Source organism: Lygodium microphyllum, chromosome 21 (genome assembly GCF_053477565.2).
Source record: "Lygodium microphyllum isolate KBCC chromosome 21, Lygodium_microphyllum_v1.1.10, whole genome shotgun sequence".
Lineage (NCBI taxonomy): Eukaryota > Viridiplantae > Streptophyta > Polypodiopsida > Schizaeales > Lygodiaceae > Lygodium > Lygodium microphyllum.
This window is the reverse complement of record NC_141155.1, coordinates 76,027,888-76,040,076: the sequence shown is the minus strand read 5'-3', so window position 1 is coordinate 76,040,076 and position 12,189 is coordinate 76,027,888. Positions and strand designations below refer to the sequence as shown.

At 44.5% G+C, this 12,189-nt stretch overlaps 1 protein-coding gene across 5 annotated transcripts in view; it reads right to left on the bottom strand.

The window, feature by feature from the left end:
* The window catches only part of KAPP (kinase associated protein phosphatase), a 73,636-nt gene that overhangs the window by 30,623 nt on the left and 30,824 nt on the right, over nucleotides 1-12,189 (bottom strand). For all 5 annotated transcript variants that reach the window (XM_087662091.1, XM_087662089.1, XM_087662088.1 and 2 more), the window contains exons 5-6: nucleotides 3,025-3,186; nucleotides 2,750-2,811 (exon numbers count right to left, since the gene is read on the bottom strand). In XM_087662091.1, coding sequence (XP_087518217.1) covers nucleotides 2,750-2,811; nucleotides 3,025-3,186 — 224 coding nt within the window. The remainder of the gene's footprint in view (nucleotides 1-2,749; nucleotides 2,812-3,024; nucleotides 3,187-12,189) is intronic.

The following is a 12,189-nucleotide window of genomic DNA, read 5'->3' as shown; positions in this document are numbered from 1 at the left end:
AGAATTGGCCGACCAGCATTTAATGCTGGTTATGCTCGTAAAAATGCCCAAAAAAAAAAACAGGTGGCACAAAAAAATCCCGAAAGGCATGGACAATGTCTAACAAGCAAGAACAGCCCTGGAAATGCAAAAACTACACAAGAAAAGCACACTGGAACCTGACAACCAGATGAAATGCATAGAAATGCACACAAATGGCCACTCCAGAATGAGTAGCCTCCCCCATCAAAACACATGACAAAACTGTCAGAGATCCAAAAGTCCTCGTCTTACTTAGTCTGAGGCTCACAAGTAGGAGATGACAAGGCATGACAAACATGATTGCTAATAGAAACATCAATTGTCTTGAGTAGGTGGACCTGAAGCACCAAATTGCAAAATGCTTTGATGATGCATGCATGTCTAAAGAGTCACAAGGCAATGGCAATGCCCAATCTTGGAAAGGGCTGGTGCGCAGCATGCTGAAAATGCTGGTTTTGATCATGAAGCGGGTCCTTCAAGGATCTCATGATGCTGAAAATCAACAAGAGGAGGATTTTAATGCACAATTTAAAGCATAGTCGTGTTAGAATTCGCCAATGCCCAATGTAATTTGTGTGGTATGGACACTTATTAAAGTGTCAAAGTGTGGTGTTCCTTAGGACTTTAAATGTGGCGACACTAGGCTCTAGAGTTAAGTTAATCCAACTATAGTTAGGCTGTGAGAGGTTGGTTAGGTCACCCTTAGACCTTAGTTGTACTTTGTATTTTCATTGTGCCATCAACTCTTGAGCTAATACAGTCTTCAGCTCACACTGTCTATTGTCTATTGTCTCTTGTTTCTCTCTCCTCCATAGCCAGCTGATTCTCACAAGTTGATGGCAGCAATGGATATGTTAACTCAGCTTCAAAGGACCCACAATTTGCTGATTTTTATGGTCATCTAAGGGCAGCAAGGGCAAAAAGAGGAAGTGCTCTCTAAAGCCTCTAGGCAACATGAGTCAGTGAAGCTAGAGGGCATAGACTCATAATGCACCTAATGCTCCAAATAAGGAAATGCAAATGCTCACATTGGGGCAAGGATGACAGATGCATGGCAATTTTGAAATGCCAATACTATGCCCTTTGAGCAGAAAGGCATGTACATGAATGTTGGTCATCCAGGGTACTTTGGGGATGGTTTAAGTGTTTCATGCAATGACTGGTCATGGTATCGTGTCATTTGGTATGCATGGTCCGAATGCTTTTGTCATGCAGCAATGCATGCATGGAATGCATGGACAAATGCAAGCACCAAGCACTCCTCTTGGCACGGCTCAAGACCCCCCAATAGTGAGAGGGCTAGCAGGACTCAAGTGTTTCACGTCATGCAAGCAAGAGTAGTCTCCATCAACTCTCCGATCCCTTCTCATCTTTCAAGCTCTTTCATCCTTTCTTCACCTCTTCTTTGATTGACGAGTTCAGGCCTTCTTGAGCATCCATGTTCCAATCACCCTCACCTTGCAAGAGGGGGGACTGTTACCTCACTCAATGCCAAACACGAGGCCACCCCATAGGCTCAATGGGGCTTCAAATCCCCCTCACTGAGAAGCAACGAGTGGCAATGGTAAAAAAGCTTACCATGCCAAGTTTGGCACATTCTTTATGTTCCCAATGTTGCCATGAACCTTCTTTCATTTCATCAGTTCACCCACCTTGGGAGGCATTTACGTTAATGAAGACTATTGGGAGTATATTGGGGGAGATTACTGCTAGAGGGATACATGCAGGGGGCCTTTATAGATTCACTTTATACATCTCTGTGCTTGACAACTACACAACCAGACATCTCCATCCTATGGCATTAAAGTATGGCCACCTTTCATTATCCCAACTAAGCATGCTTTAACATAAGTCTATGCTTTTTCCAGCCAGCCTCCACTGAAGCACTAAAGGAACGCAAGGGCACCTAGAAGGCTTGCTTGGAGGGCAAGCAACACCTTACAGTTTCCATAGGGAGGCCACACTTCATGGTTCAAGTACTCCTTTGATCTAGTTCATATGGATCTTTGAAGCCCTATGAGTAAAACATCACTAGGAAAAGATGCATAGGCTTGCTTTTGACGCTCTCACAAGATCACCTTATTCCCTGATCTGGGCAGTATGAAGTTGTGTTGAGGAATGAGGTGGATGATGGTACTTGGCAGCAGGCAGCTTGCTTGGTACTCATGTGGAGGAAGCACTGGATTGAAGTAAATTCCTAATTGTTTTGAGGTGGGAGTTTCCAAACCTGCCGTAAAGACTCACTACAATGAGGAGCGTCCAAGGACCATTGATCATGTTTGGGCAAGAGTAGGCAGCCTTCTTTTGACTGCAAGATGGTTATGCAAACGATTGGTTGTCACATCAATACCCTCTGGAATGGAGAGAGAGATTTGATCGCAAGACAAAAAATGATCACACACTACATTCCAGTTCACCCTGTTGCCTCAAAATAGTATGGTTGTGTGTGCATTTCGTGTAAATATGGCCTTTTGTGATGCTAAGACAGGAAGCTTATCAACCCTTGTAATCCTTGGTAAGCACTTCTTCAAATGTTTCTACAATTTTGGTGACCTTTTTAAAATAGACTACCCCAACTCAAAACTTTTGAGCTGTAAACAGGTAGATTGATGAAACATAGATGTACCCATCCTGAGCTAACAAAAGAGTCCCAAATAAAGGATCTGGCAGCAATCAGAAGCTTGCACACCAAACCCAAAGGCAGCCCATCTGACAAAATTAAACTTACTTGCTTGCAGCTTGAGCAGCAGCCACACCACCGTGACCATCAAAAATGCAAAATGCTCCAAACTGTATAACAAAGCAAATTAGAGACATGGTCAATCTTCTTCACAGGGGCAACATATCTAATATGATGTGCTATAAGACAAAGATCGCTCAAGAAAACACACAAGTTTCACATGCACAGTAAGATTGGTAACAGTGACCACATTCAGAGACCCCCACAAAGAGGCTTCCCTCTTGAATTGACAAAACGCAAAAGTAAGAAGCAAACAAAATGACCTGTTGAATGCCATGTAACGGCCACTCGCAAAAGCAGACATCTTCCATGGCAAGTCGTTTCCCACCCCTACGCAGGGCCATGGGGTCAGCTGCAATGCCAACTTCAAAAGGACTAGATGTGACCGAGGAAACTGGTCCACCAGTAGAGTCAGAAATATGCACCTGCAACAAAAGAGCCATCTCAATCTTCTCCTCATCATAAACAACTTTCCTTTCCGCATAGAAATGGTCATGACAAGTACCACCATTGGTAATGAAGAGCTACAAGGAAAGCTACTCAATCTTCAACAAATTGATATTAGCAGACAGCTTACGCTGCAAGAACTTGCAACCAGACAATAAAATGTTCAAATACACACACATTCATGATGCAAGAGCTATCCAAGCACATGCCTTGATACAAGTTTTCATTAAAAAACGCCACCACAATATCCAACTGGACTTAAAAGATCATTGCACATCTCAGCTGCCCTAGTTTAGCAACAACCACCCTCATTCAATTTTTTTTGTCTGTAAAATGTGGCTGATTATATTACTAAAAAAAAAAACTGATTACAACGGAGTACCCATGCTCAACATACAAGCTGGAGCTGATGAAAGTCACAGATACATCATATATACAAGCCTCTCAAGGCGGTCTGGGGGGGATGGGGGCAAGAAGCCATGGAGGGGGGGTGTATCGCCATCTAAGGCTGCCTGCCTGCATCACGAAGGACAGGTCCTGGCCGCCCCAAGTGCGCATGAAATGACATCGGAGCTCTTGACAAGCCCTGGACTCGCCCTGCACCTAATCCCATTGGCCTCGAAGAGAGTGGATGATGGAGGTCCAGAGCTCTACTAAGGTCGCCTATACTGAAAGTCTCTCTCCGCCGAAAGCCACCTGACAATGCGCCTTCCAGATATGCCAACTAGTATGACTCCCTATGATTTCCCATACCTCAGAGTGGTCTGCTGTGGACTCCAGTACCTGGCAGATGGGTAGAGCCTCTAAACCCACCACTGCGCACAACCCTGCCTCGATAATGAATATCGTATCCTGCATCCTGGCCTCATATAGAAGGTGACGGCCCCAGCTGACCGCTTGCCAGCAGAAAGCTTCCCAAGAGATACATCCAAGGTTGGGTGCTATGGGGCGAAGGATGCGGCATACTCCTCTCCACACGAGCTGTGCCGCCTCACACGAACAAAGGCAATGCTTTGGGGTTTCCATAGATTGTTGTGTGCAGCGCTTACAAACTCCCTCCTTCTGCATTTGGGCAAGCCAGCTTCCCACCGCCAAGCCTCCATGTGCCACCAGCCATAAAAAATACGATACCCTCCTCGGCCTCCAGCTGTCCCATAGGCAGCGCCAGAAGGTCCGTCGGAACGGCTCCATGATGCTATGCTCCACCCAGTGCCTGCTATATGACGACGCCCAATCCATATCCTCCTACATCAGTACGTGTCTACCGATCCTGGCGGTGTACTCCAGGAACCTCGGTGGCTTCTTGGCAACCATAGTGGCTGGCCAAAGCCACTCTCCCGAATCCCACTCCAGCTCATCAAGTGGCCTTCCTTCCCAGATCCAGAGGCACCACTCCCTGAGCTCCTACCAAAAGACCAAAGGGTCCAGCCGCCCTGTCTTCCTCTGAAGGCCAATCACCCAGATCCTCTTCCATGAAAGGATAGCTATCCCCTCATCCTGCTGCCCTCTGTCAAGAGCCAGACGCCCCCCCCCCCCCCCTACACTGTGAAAAAGGTCCTAGGTGGAGTGCCACCCACTCTTCCTGCCACCTGTAGGGGGATGCTTGCTGGTGAAAACCTAGTGGCCCATACCTCCACAAGCTCTATCGGCTCTCGTATCAGGGGAGCAAACCACTCCTGAGGTATTGCTGCATCTATCTCCCTTGTCCTCAGCTCCACTCCTTGCTGGCAGCCTGATACTTGCTGCAGCACCTCCTTGTCCACCATCCTGTACACCTTCCGCCATGTCTTGATGGTATGAGCCGGGCTAGCCTCCCAACCAGCCCACCGGATGTGGGGGCGCTCGCCAATTTGTGCCCCTTCCCGGTCCCTGACCTGGGGTTCCAAATCATCGGCTGACGGTCTATCACCCGGATCCTCTTCCATGAAAGGACAGCTATCCCCTCATCCTGCTGCCCTCTGTCAAGAGCCAGACGCCCCCCCTCCTACACTGTGAAAAAGGTCCTAGGTGGAGCGCCACCCACTCTTCCTACCACCTGTAGGGGGATGCTTGCTGGTGAAAACCTAGTGGCCCATACCTCCACAGGCTCTATCGGCTCTCGTATCAGGGGAGCAAGCCACTCCTGAGGTATTGTTGCGTCTATCTCCCTTCTTCTCAGCTCCACTCCTCGCTGGCAGCCTGATACTTGCTGCAGCACCTCCTTGTCTGCCATCCTGTATACCTCCCGCCATGTCTTGATGGTATGAGCCGGGCCAGCCTCCCAACCAGCCCACCGGATGTGGGGGCGCTCGCCAATTTGTGCCCCTTCCCGGTCCCTGACCTCGGGGTTCCAAATCATCGATTGACGGTCTATCTCCTCCTGGCAGCCTGGGGAGCTCTGGATTAGGGCCTTACGGAGGCCCTGCCACACACGCAGCAAGCTGCGTAGGAAGGGTGATCTAGGGGGGTGATCTAGGCTGACGTGAAGATCCATCTCAGGGACGGCCTCCACTCACCGCCAAGCCTCAGTCTACAATCCTGAAGACCCTCCTGCAATAGGATCTTCCAGGTCTGCCCTCCCGGTGTGAGGCCACGGACAACTAGCTTGCCCAAGAGGACGATACTCTAATACTCTGGGTCTATGATCCCAAGCCCTCCCTCTAACCGATGTTGTATGATGGTCGCCCACGCCACTTTGGCCCTAGAATCCCTGGAGTCGTCTGACGTGGAGGAGGAGAAGAAGCACCAACACGAGGCGATGTACCAGGCCGTCGTTAGAAGGACCTGGTTAACCACCAAGGCTCGGCCGGCTAGTGAGAGGTGAGCCGTGCTCTAGTAGGTCAGCTTCCTCTGAATAGAATTGAGGACTCGAAGAAACTGCTGGGCAGGAGTGATGTCGAGTCCCACCTGGAACCCTAGGAGATTTCGAGCTTTTGATCAAAATTGTCAAATTTGTGCTCAAAAATGCCTTTTGAGCAAAAATTGCAGTGAAATTTTGGGGATTTCATATATAATTGGTGCCTTGGTACCTAAATGTCTCAGTAATTGCCTGAGGAGTGCAGTAACAAACTTTTTTTTTTCTTAAAATCTATTTGCAGATCTGAAATCTCTGCAATCTTGGGATTTTCACTGCTGGTTGGTACTTGTAGTGTACCGTGTTTACTTGTGTAACACTTGGGCTTGCCTTTGATAACTAGTTAGTTAATTTGGTACTGCAAATTATGGCTAGCAACAGTGACAACGGCAATCTTTTGCACATCAAGAAGCTTGAGGGTGTACATAATTTTGCAATATGGCAAAAAAATGCTACAATGTCTTGGTGCAGAAGAAACATGTAATGCCCATCAAAACAAAGGGAATAAAACCAACATACATGGAACAAGACGAGTGGGATGACTTGGATGAGCTTGCGTGTTCTACCGTTGAGCTCTTAGTGTCAGACAACTTGCTCTTTAACATTGAGAAGCTAATTCAACATATGCAATGTGGCAACAGCTTGAAAAATTATACGCTCAAAAATGTGCAGCCAGCAAGGTTTATTGGCTGAAAAGCATTAATGGACTTTCGCATGAAAGAAGGTACAGCCATGTCTGTACATTTGAATGAGTTTAACTCAATTTTCAATCAACTGATTGCTTTGGATTTCCATATTGATAATGAGTTCAAAGCTACTTTCTTGCTATGCACTTTGCCTAAAAGTTGGGATACCTTCAGGACAGCTTTGAGTAATGTGGAGAGTTCTTTGTTGATGGAAGAACTCAATAGGCAAAATAACTCAGCAAACAAGTCTTCTAATACATTGCACACTAGAGGAAAATTTCAGCAAAATGGCAATTCTAAAAATAGAGCACATAGCAAGTCTCGTGGCAAAAATGTGGAGTGCCATCATTGTGGCAAAAAAGGGCACTACAAATGGGACTATTTTCAATTGAAGAAAGAGAAGCAAAAACAAAAACACTAAAGACAACAAGGCTCTAAAAAAGGACAACAAGCCTTTAAAGAAGAGCAATGTGAAAATAGAAGAGGTTAATTTAGTCACTCATGATAACGACAGTGATGGTGATGTACTTCTTGTTCCTTCTTTAAGTGCGCATGCATTGATTGCAGATTTTGAGGATGACATGCACACTTGGATACTTGATTCAAGTGTGTCCTTTCATGTAACACCACATCATGAGTGGTTCTCTGACTACAATGGTGATGTACGTGGTGTCGTCCAGTTGGGGGATAACTATGCATGTAAAATTGCAAGCATTGGCAGTGTGAAACTGAAATTTCAGCATGGCTCCGTATTTGTTTTGCATAATGTGAGATATGTACCTCACCTCAAGAATAGCTTGATAAGCACAGGGCAACTAGATGATGAAGGCTATCACACCACCTTTGGGGATAGCAAATGGAAAATCTATAAGAACTCTCGCATTGTTGCCAAGCGGTCCAAAAGTGATACCTTGTATTCTTTGCATGTATCTAGTGTGTGTGACCATGTAATCGCCATAACTAAGCAGCCAAGTGTTTCTTTGTGGCATAGCTAGTTAGGACACATGAGTCAAACTGAAATGAATGTGCTTTCTCACTTAGATTATTTGCTATCTTTGAGGTATGCTGATTTTGAACAGTGTGATCATTGTATTTATGGTAAACATGCTCAAACGTCACATAAAAAATCTCTTTCTCTAAAGTCTTCACCCTTAGAGTTGGTACATTCACATGTGCTAAGATTATCTCTATGGGGGAAGAAGTACTTCATTACCTTTGTTGATGATGCCACACACAAAGTACGGGTTTATCCAATTTGTCTCAAAGACGAGGCCTTGGATAAATTTAGAAAATTCTTGGCACTTACTGAATATCAAACCAGCAAGACATTAAAATGCCTTTGCTCTGACAATGGTGGGGAATATATGTCCAAAGCCTTTCAAGACTTTTGTGACAGCAAAGGGATTAAAAGGGAGCCCACTGCCTCTCATAATCTGCCCCAAAATGATATTGCAGAGCGTATCAACAGGACCATTCAAAACAAGGTCTGTACAATGTTGTCACATGCTACTTTACCCCATGGATTTTGGGTAGAGGTTGTTATGACAGCCGTACACTTGATTAATCGGTCACCAAACAGGTCTTTGGGAAGGGGAGTCCCTCAAGAAACATGGTCGGGCAAGCCACCTTCGTATGCTCACTTGAGAGTGCTTGGCTACGAGACATTTGTACACATTTGCAAGGAAGAACACAACAAACTTAAGCCAAAGTCCTGTAAATGTATTTTCTTAGGATATGGCAATGAAGGTGAGATGGGTTATCGATTATGGGATCCTGAGAAAGAAAAGTAGTACGCAGCAATGATGTTATCTTCCGGGAAGATTGCATGCACAAACAGCCTGAAAAGAAAGAAGAGGTCAGAAGGGTTGTATTCCCAGAGGATGTACCAATAGGAAAGCAAAGAATGCCCATTAGGCAGCAGCAAATACCTCCTGTAAATGTTCTTGAAAATGCAGGAAATGATGCTGAACATGATCAGCAAGATCTTGCCCATGATGTACCACAAATTCAGTAAGAACATGTGCCTTTAGAATAACCAGAACCAGTCATACAGCATGCTAAACCTACAGAACAATAAGCTGTTAATGCATATTTGCAAGCTAGACAACTAGTAAATCTTGACCATTGGGTCTGTAGGTCCACCATAGTGCAAAGACAGCCAAAATAGGTTCATTCTTGGTGTAAACTATGTGGTTGATTATGTCAAGTTAACAGATTATGGTGAGTCATCATTTCCAGGAAGCAATGGAGAGAAAGAATGGTAAGAAATGGCACAAAGCAATGCTATCAAAGATGGAAACTCTCATGAAGAATGGCACTTGAGATTTGGTGCATATGCCAAAAGGGAAAAAAGTGCTACCTTGCAAATGGTTTTACAAAATGAAAGTCACTTATGGTTCTCTATCAAAGTACAAAGCGCGCCTGGTTGCTAGAGGGTACAAGAATTGATTTTGATGAAATCTTTTCTCCTACAGTCAAAATGACTACTTTGCGGACTATCTTGGGCTTAGTTGCATTTAAAGAGATGGAACTCATACAGATAGATGTATGAGGAGATCTACATGCAGCAACCTAAAGGTTTTGCTGCACAGGGGAAAGAGCACATGGTATGCAAACTCAACAAGAGTTTGTATCGGCTAAAGCAAGCACCACGAGAATGGTATCACAAATTTGATACATTTATGCAATCTCAGGGATTTCATCGTTCTCAAGTTGATCATTGCCTATACACCGAGAAGGCCGCAAATGGCAGCCTTATTCTCTTGGTTTTGTATGTGAATGACATGTTGATTGCAAACAAGGATGTTCATGCCTTGGACTCCTTGAAGCAAAGTTTACACAAAAGCTTTGTTGTGAAGGATCTTGGCAAGGCCAATCCCATTCTTGGCATGCATATACTCAAACAAAGATCAAAGGGTCCTCTTTATCTGTCACAGTAGGAGTGTTACATTAATAAATGTAACTTATGGGAAAACAGCACCAAAGATGGCCGTTCGGGGGCCTTGGGTGCCCGTACGGGGTTCAAGGCTTAGGAAGTGAGTTATAAAATTAGTATAACTCATTAGAAATTGACGGCTGGCAAGGGGAGACACGTTTTTTTCTGCCCACATCTTCCTTAGCGAGGTTGGGAGGTGAATCGATGGGCTCTCCTACTACCCGACTTGGCAATTGCAAACATCAAGGATCCGCAACGCTACATTGGTATCAGAGTTGTTCGATGCCTGTTGGACGTGAGAAGAGTAGGAAATAATTAGTCGACTTGGAGACGGGAGCCGCTACTAAAGGCCGTGCCAATTCTAGAGCGAGAGGTAATGTGGTCTGTTTCCGGCCTCATGCAGTCCCCCCTCCCTTTCTTCAAGGACGGAAAGATGCCAGCCGTCACGTACCGTCCGGGCAGCAACGATTTTGCCCACTCACGACTTGGAGACGGGCGCCACTACTAAGGGCCATATCTAGGCACGACCTCACATCTCAATTCATGTGCCAGCCAGCCGTCACTTACCAACCGTTGATATCCGCCCCACCAATTAGCAAGTCTACATCCCCTAAGCAATTTCAGCAGGGAATTTCAAGAATTTTCAGCGTGTTGCGTCTGGAAATTCAGCGTACACGTCTTTGCCCCTTGCCAAGAAATCAAGCAAACGCAATACAGGGAAGTACCCCACCTTTGTCTACAAATTTCTTACATTTTCTTTCCAATTCCAGTGTATAGATGCAAGGGAAAGAGAGAGAGGGGGCAATTGAAGGCTCTAGTTCCAAGGACCACTCTACGATGGATCCCCATGAAACGGAAATGCAAGAAGAACACTGGAAAGAATTTTTTGCTACATGAGATCAATTTGATGATTTTAACTGCTCGTGTGCAAGCACAGGGGATTCAAATGGAGTTGCTAACTCAAGCGCTAACCGAAATAAAATCCCAATTAGCCTTATTGTTAGAAAGGGCCGAAAGGGATAAAGGTAAAGCAGAGGACTCAGATATTCCATCTTCATCGAAAGATATAGATGTAACTATGAGAGACCCAAGGGAACTCCTTTCATGGGGAGGAAAAGGATAGAAATAAAGACACTATCTTTAACTTCCTCCAAAAATGGAAGGATTTGCACAAATTAAAGAATACTCCACCACATCTTCAAGCACGCTGAAGGCGAGTTTAACCTTGGGGCCAAAGGCATATAAATGGTGGAGAACTTTAAAGGAAGCAAATAAAATACCTGAAACTTGGGCTCAATTTGAATCGGTCTTTTTGAAAGAATTCCTAAAAGTGAAATGGAAAGAAATTGGGAAGATTGGGATTTTGTCAAACAAAAAGAAAGACCTTTGCTGACATATCTTGAGAAGTATCGTAAGATAATCCTCAAATTGGAAGGAATATATAAATTTCAAAAGACGAGGATTTATAAGGGGACTAGATAAGGCCTATAAAAAGGAAGTGAAAAGGAGTTCACCTAAGAAACAATAATATGTACGGCCGAAGCTAAGTCAAGATGACTTTGATAAGGCCAAAAAAGAAAGGCTATGTTTCAATTGCCTATCCCCTAACCATACTGCTTGGAATTTCCCTCAAAGAAAGAAGGGGGAAGATAAAGGAAAGGATAAGGACAAGGGCAAGGGAAAAGAGAAACAAATCCATGTAGTGTAGACCTTGGAATTAAAGGGGCATGAAAGGTATAAATCTTTAGAAGTCTTGCACAAGGATGTACAACACAAGTGTTGTATGTCAACTTCCATGTGGCAACCTACCTTTGGGCCACATGATTTACTTAGAGTGCATGGATTGCTAGGTAGAAAGAGGGTTAGAGTCATGATTAATGACTCTGCCACCCACAATTTCATAAGTTATGCACTTGTCAAAAAGTTGAAACTTCCCCAACAAAAGAGCGAGCATCAATATATTGTTCATATGATGCGAGGTCAAGATAACAAAATATGGGATACAATGGTATCCAATTTGGAAATCAAGATCCAAGGATATAAAGATAAGCTTGATTTCCAAATTATGAATATGGAAAGGGCCGATATCGCTCTAGGGAGGGAGTGGCTATGGGGATTGGCACCATCCTTAAAGCGTAGTTATCATCATAATACAATGGAATTTGAAAGGGATGGTAAGACTTATGTGATTCAAGGTGAACGTGAAGTATCTGATAAACCTCTGATGTGTTGCCTTTAAGTACACAAGTTGATAAAGAAGGAAGCTTGTGAGGTGTACATGTTATGGTCTCTCCCTATACAAGACACTTTTGCTTCTTGTAATATAAAGCAGAAATCTTCTTATGCTTGTGAGTTGAATGTAAATTGAATGTAAATAATGAATTAAGTGGTTTGTTAGATGAATTTAAAGATGTGTTTCCACCTGACTTACCTAGTGGTCTTCCACCAGATGGGAGTGATGTAAATCACCCAATTGACATAGATAGAGATACATGCCCTATTTCTAAACCACCTTACAGGCTAAGTG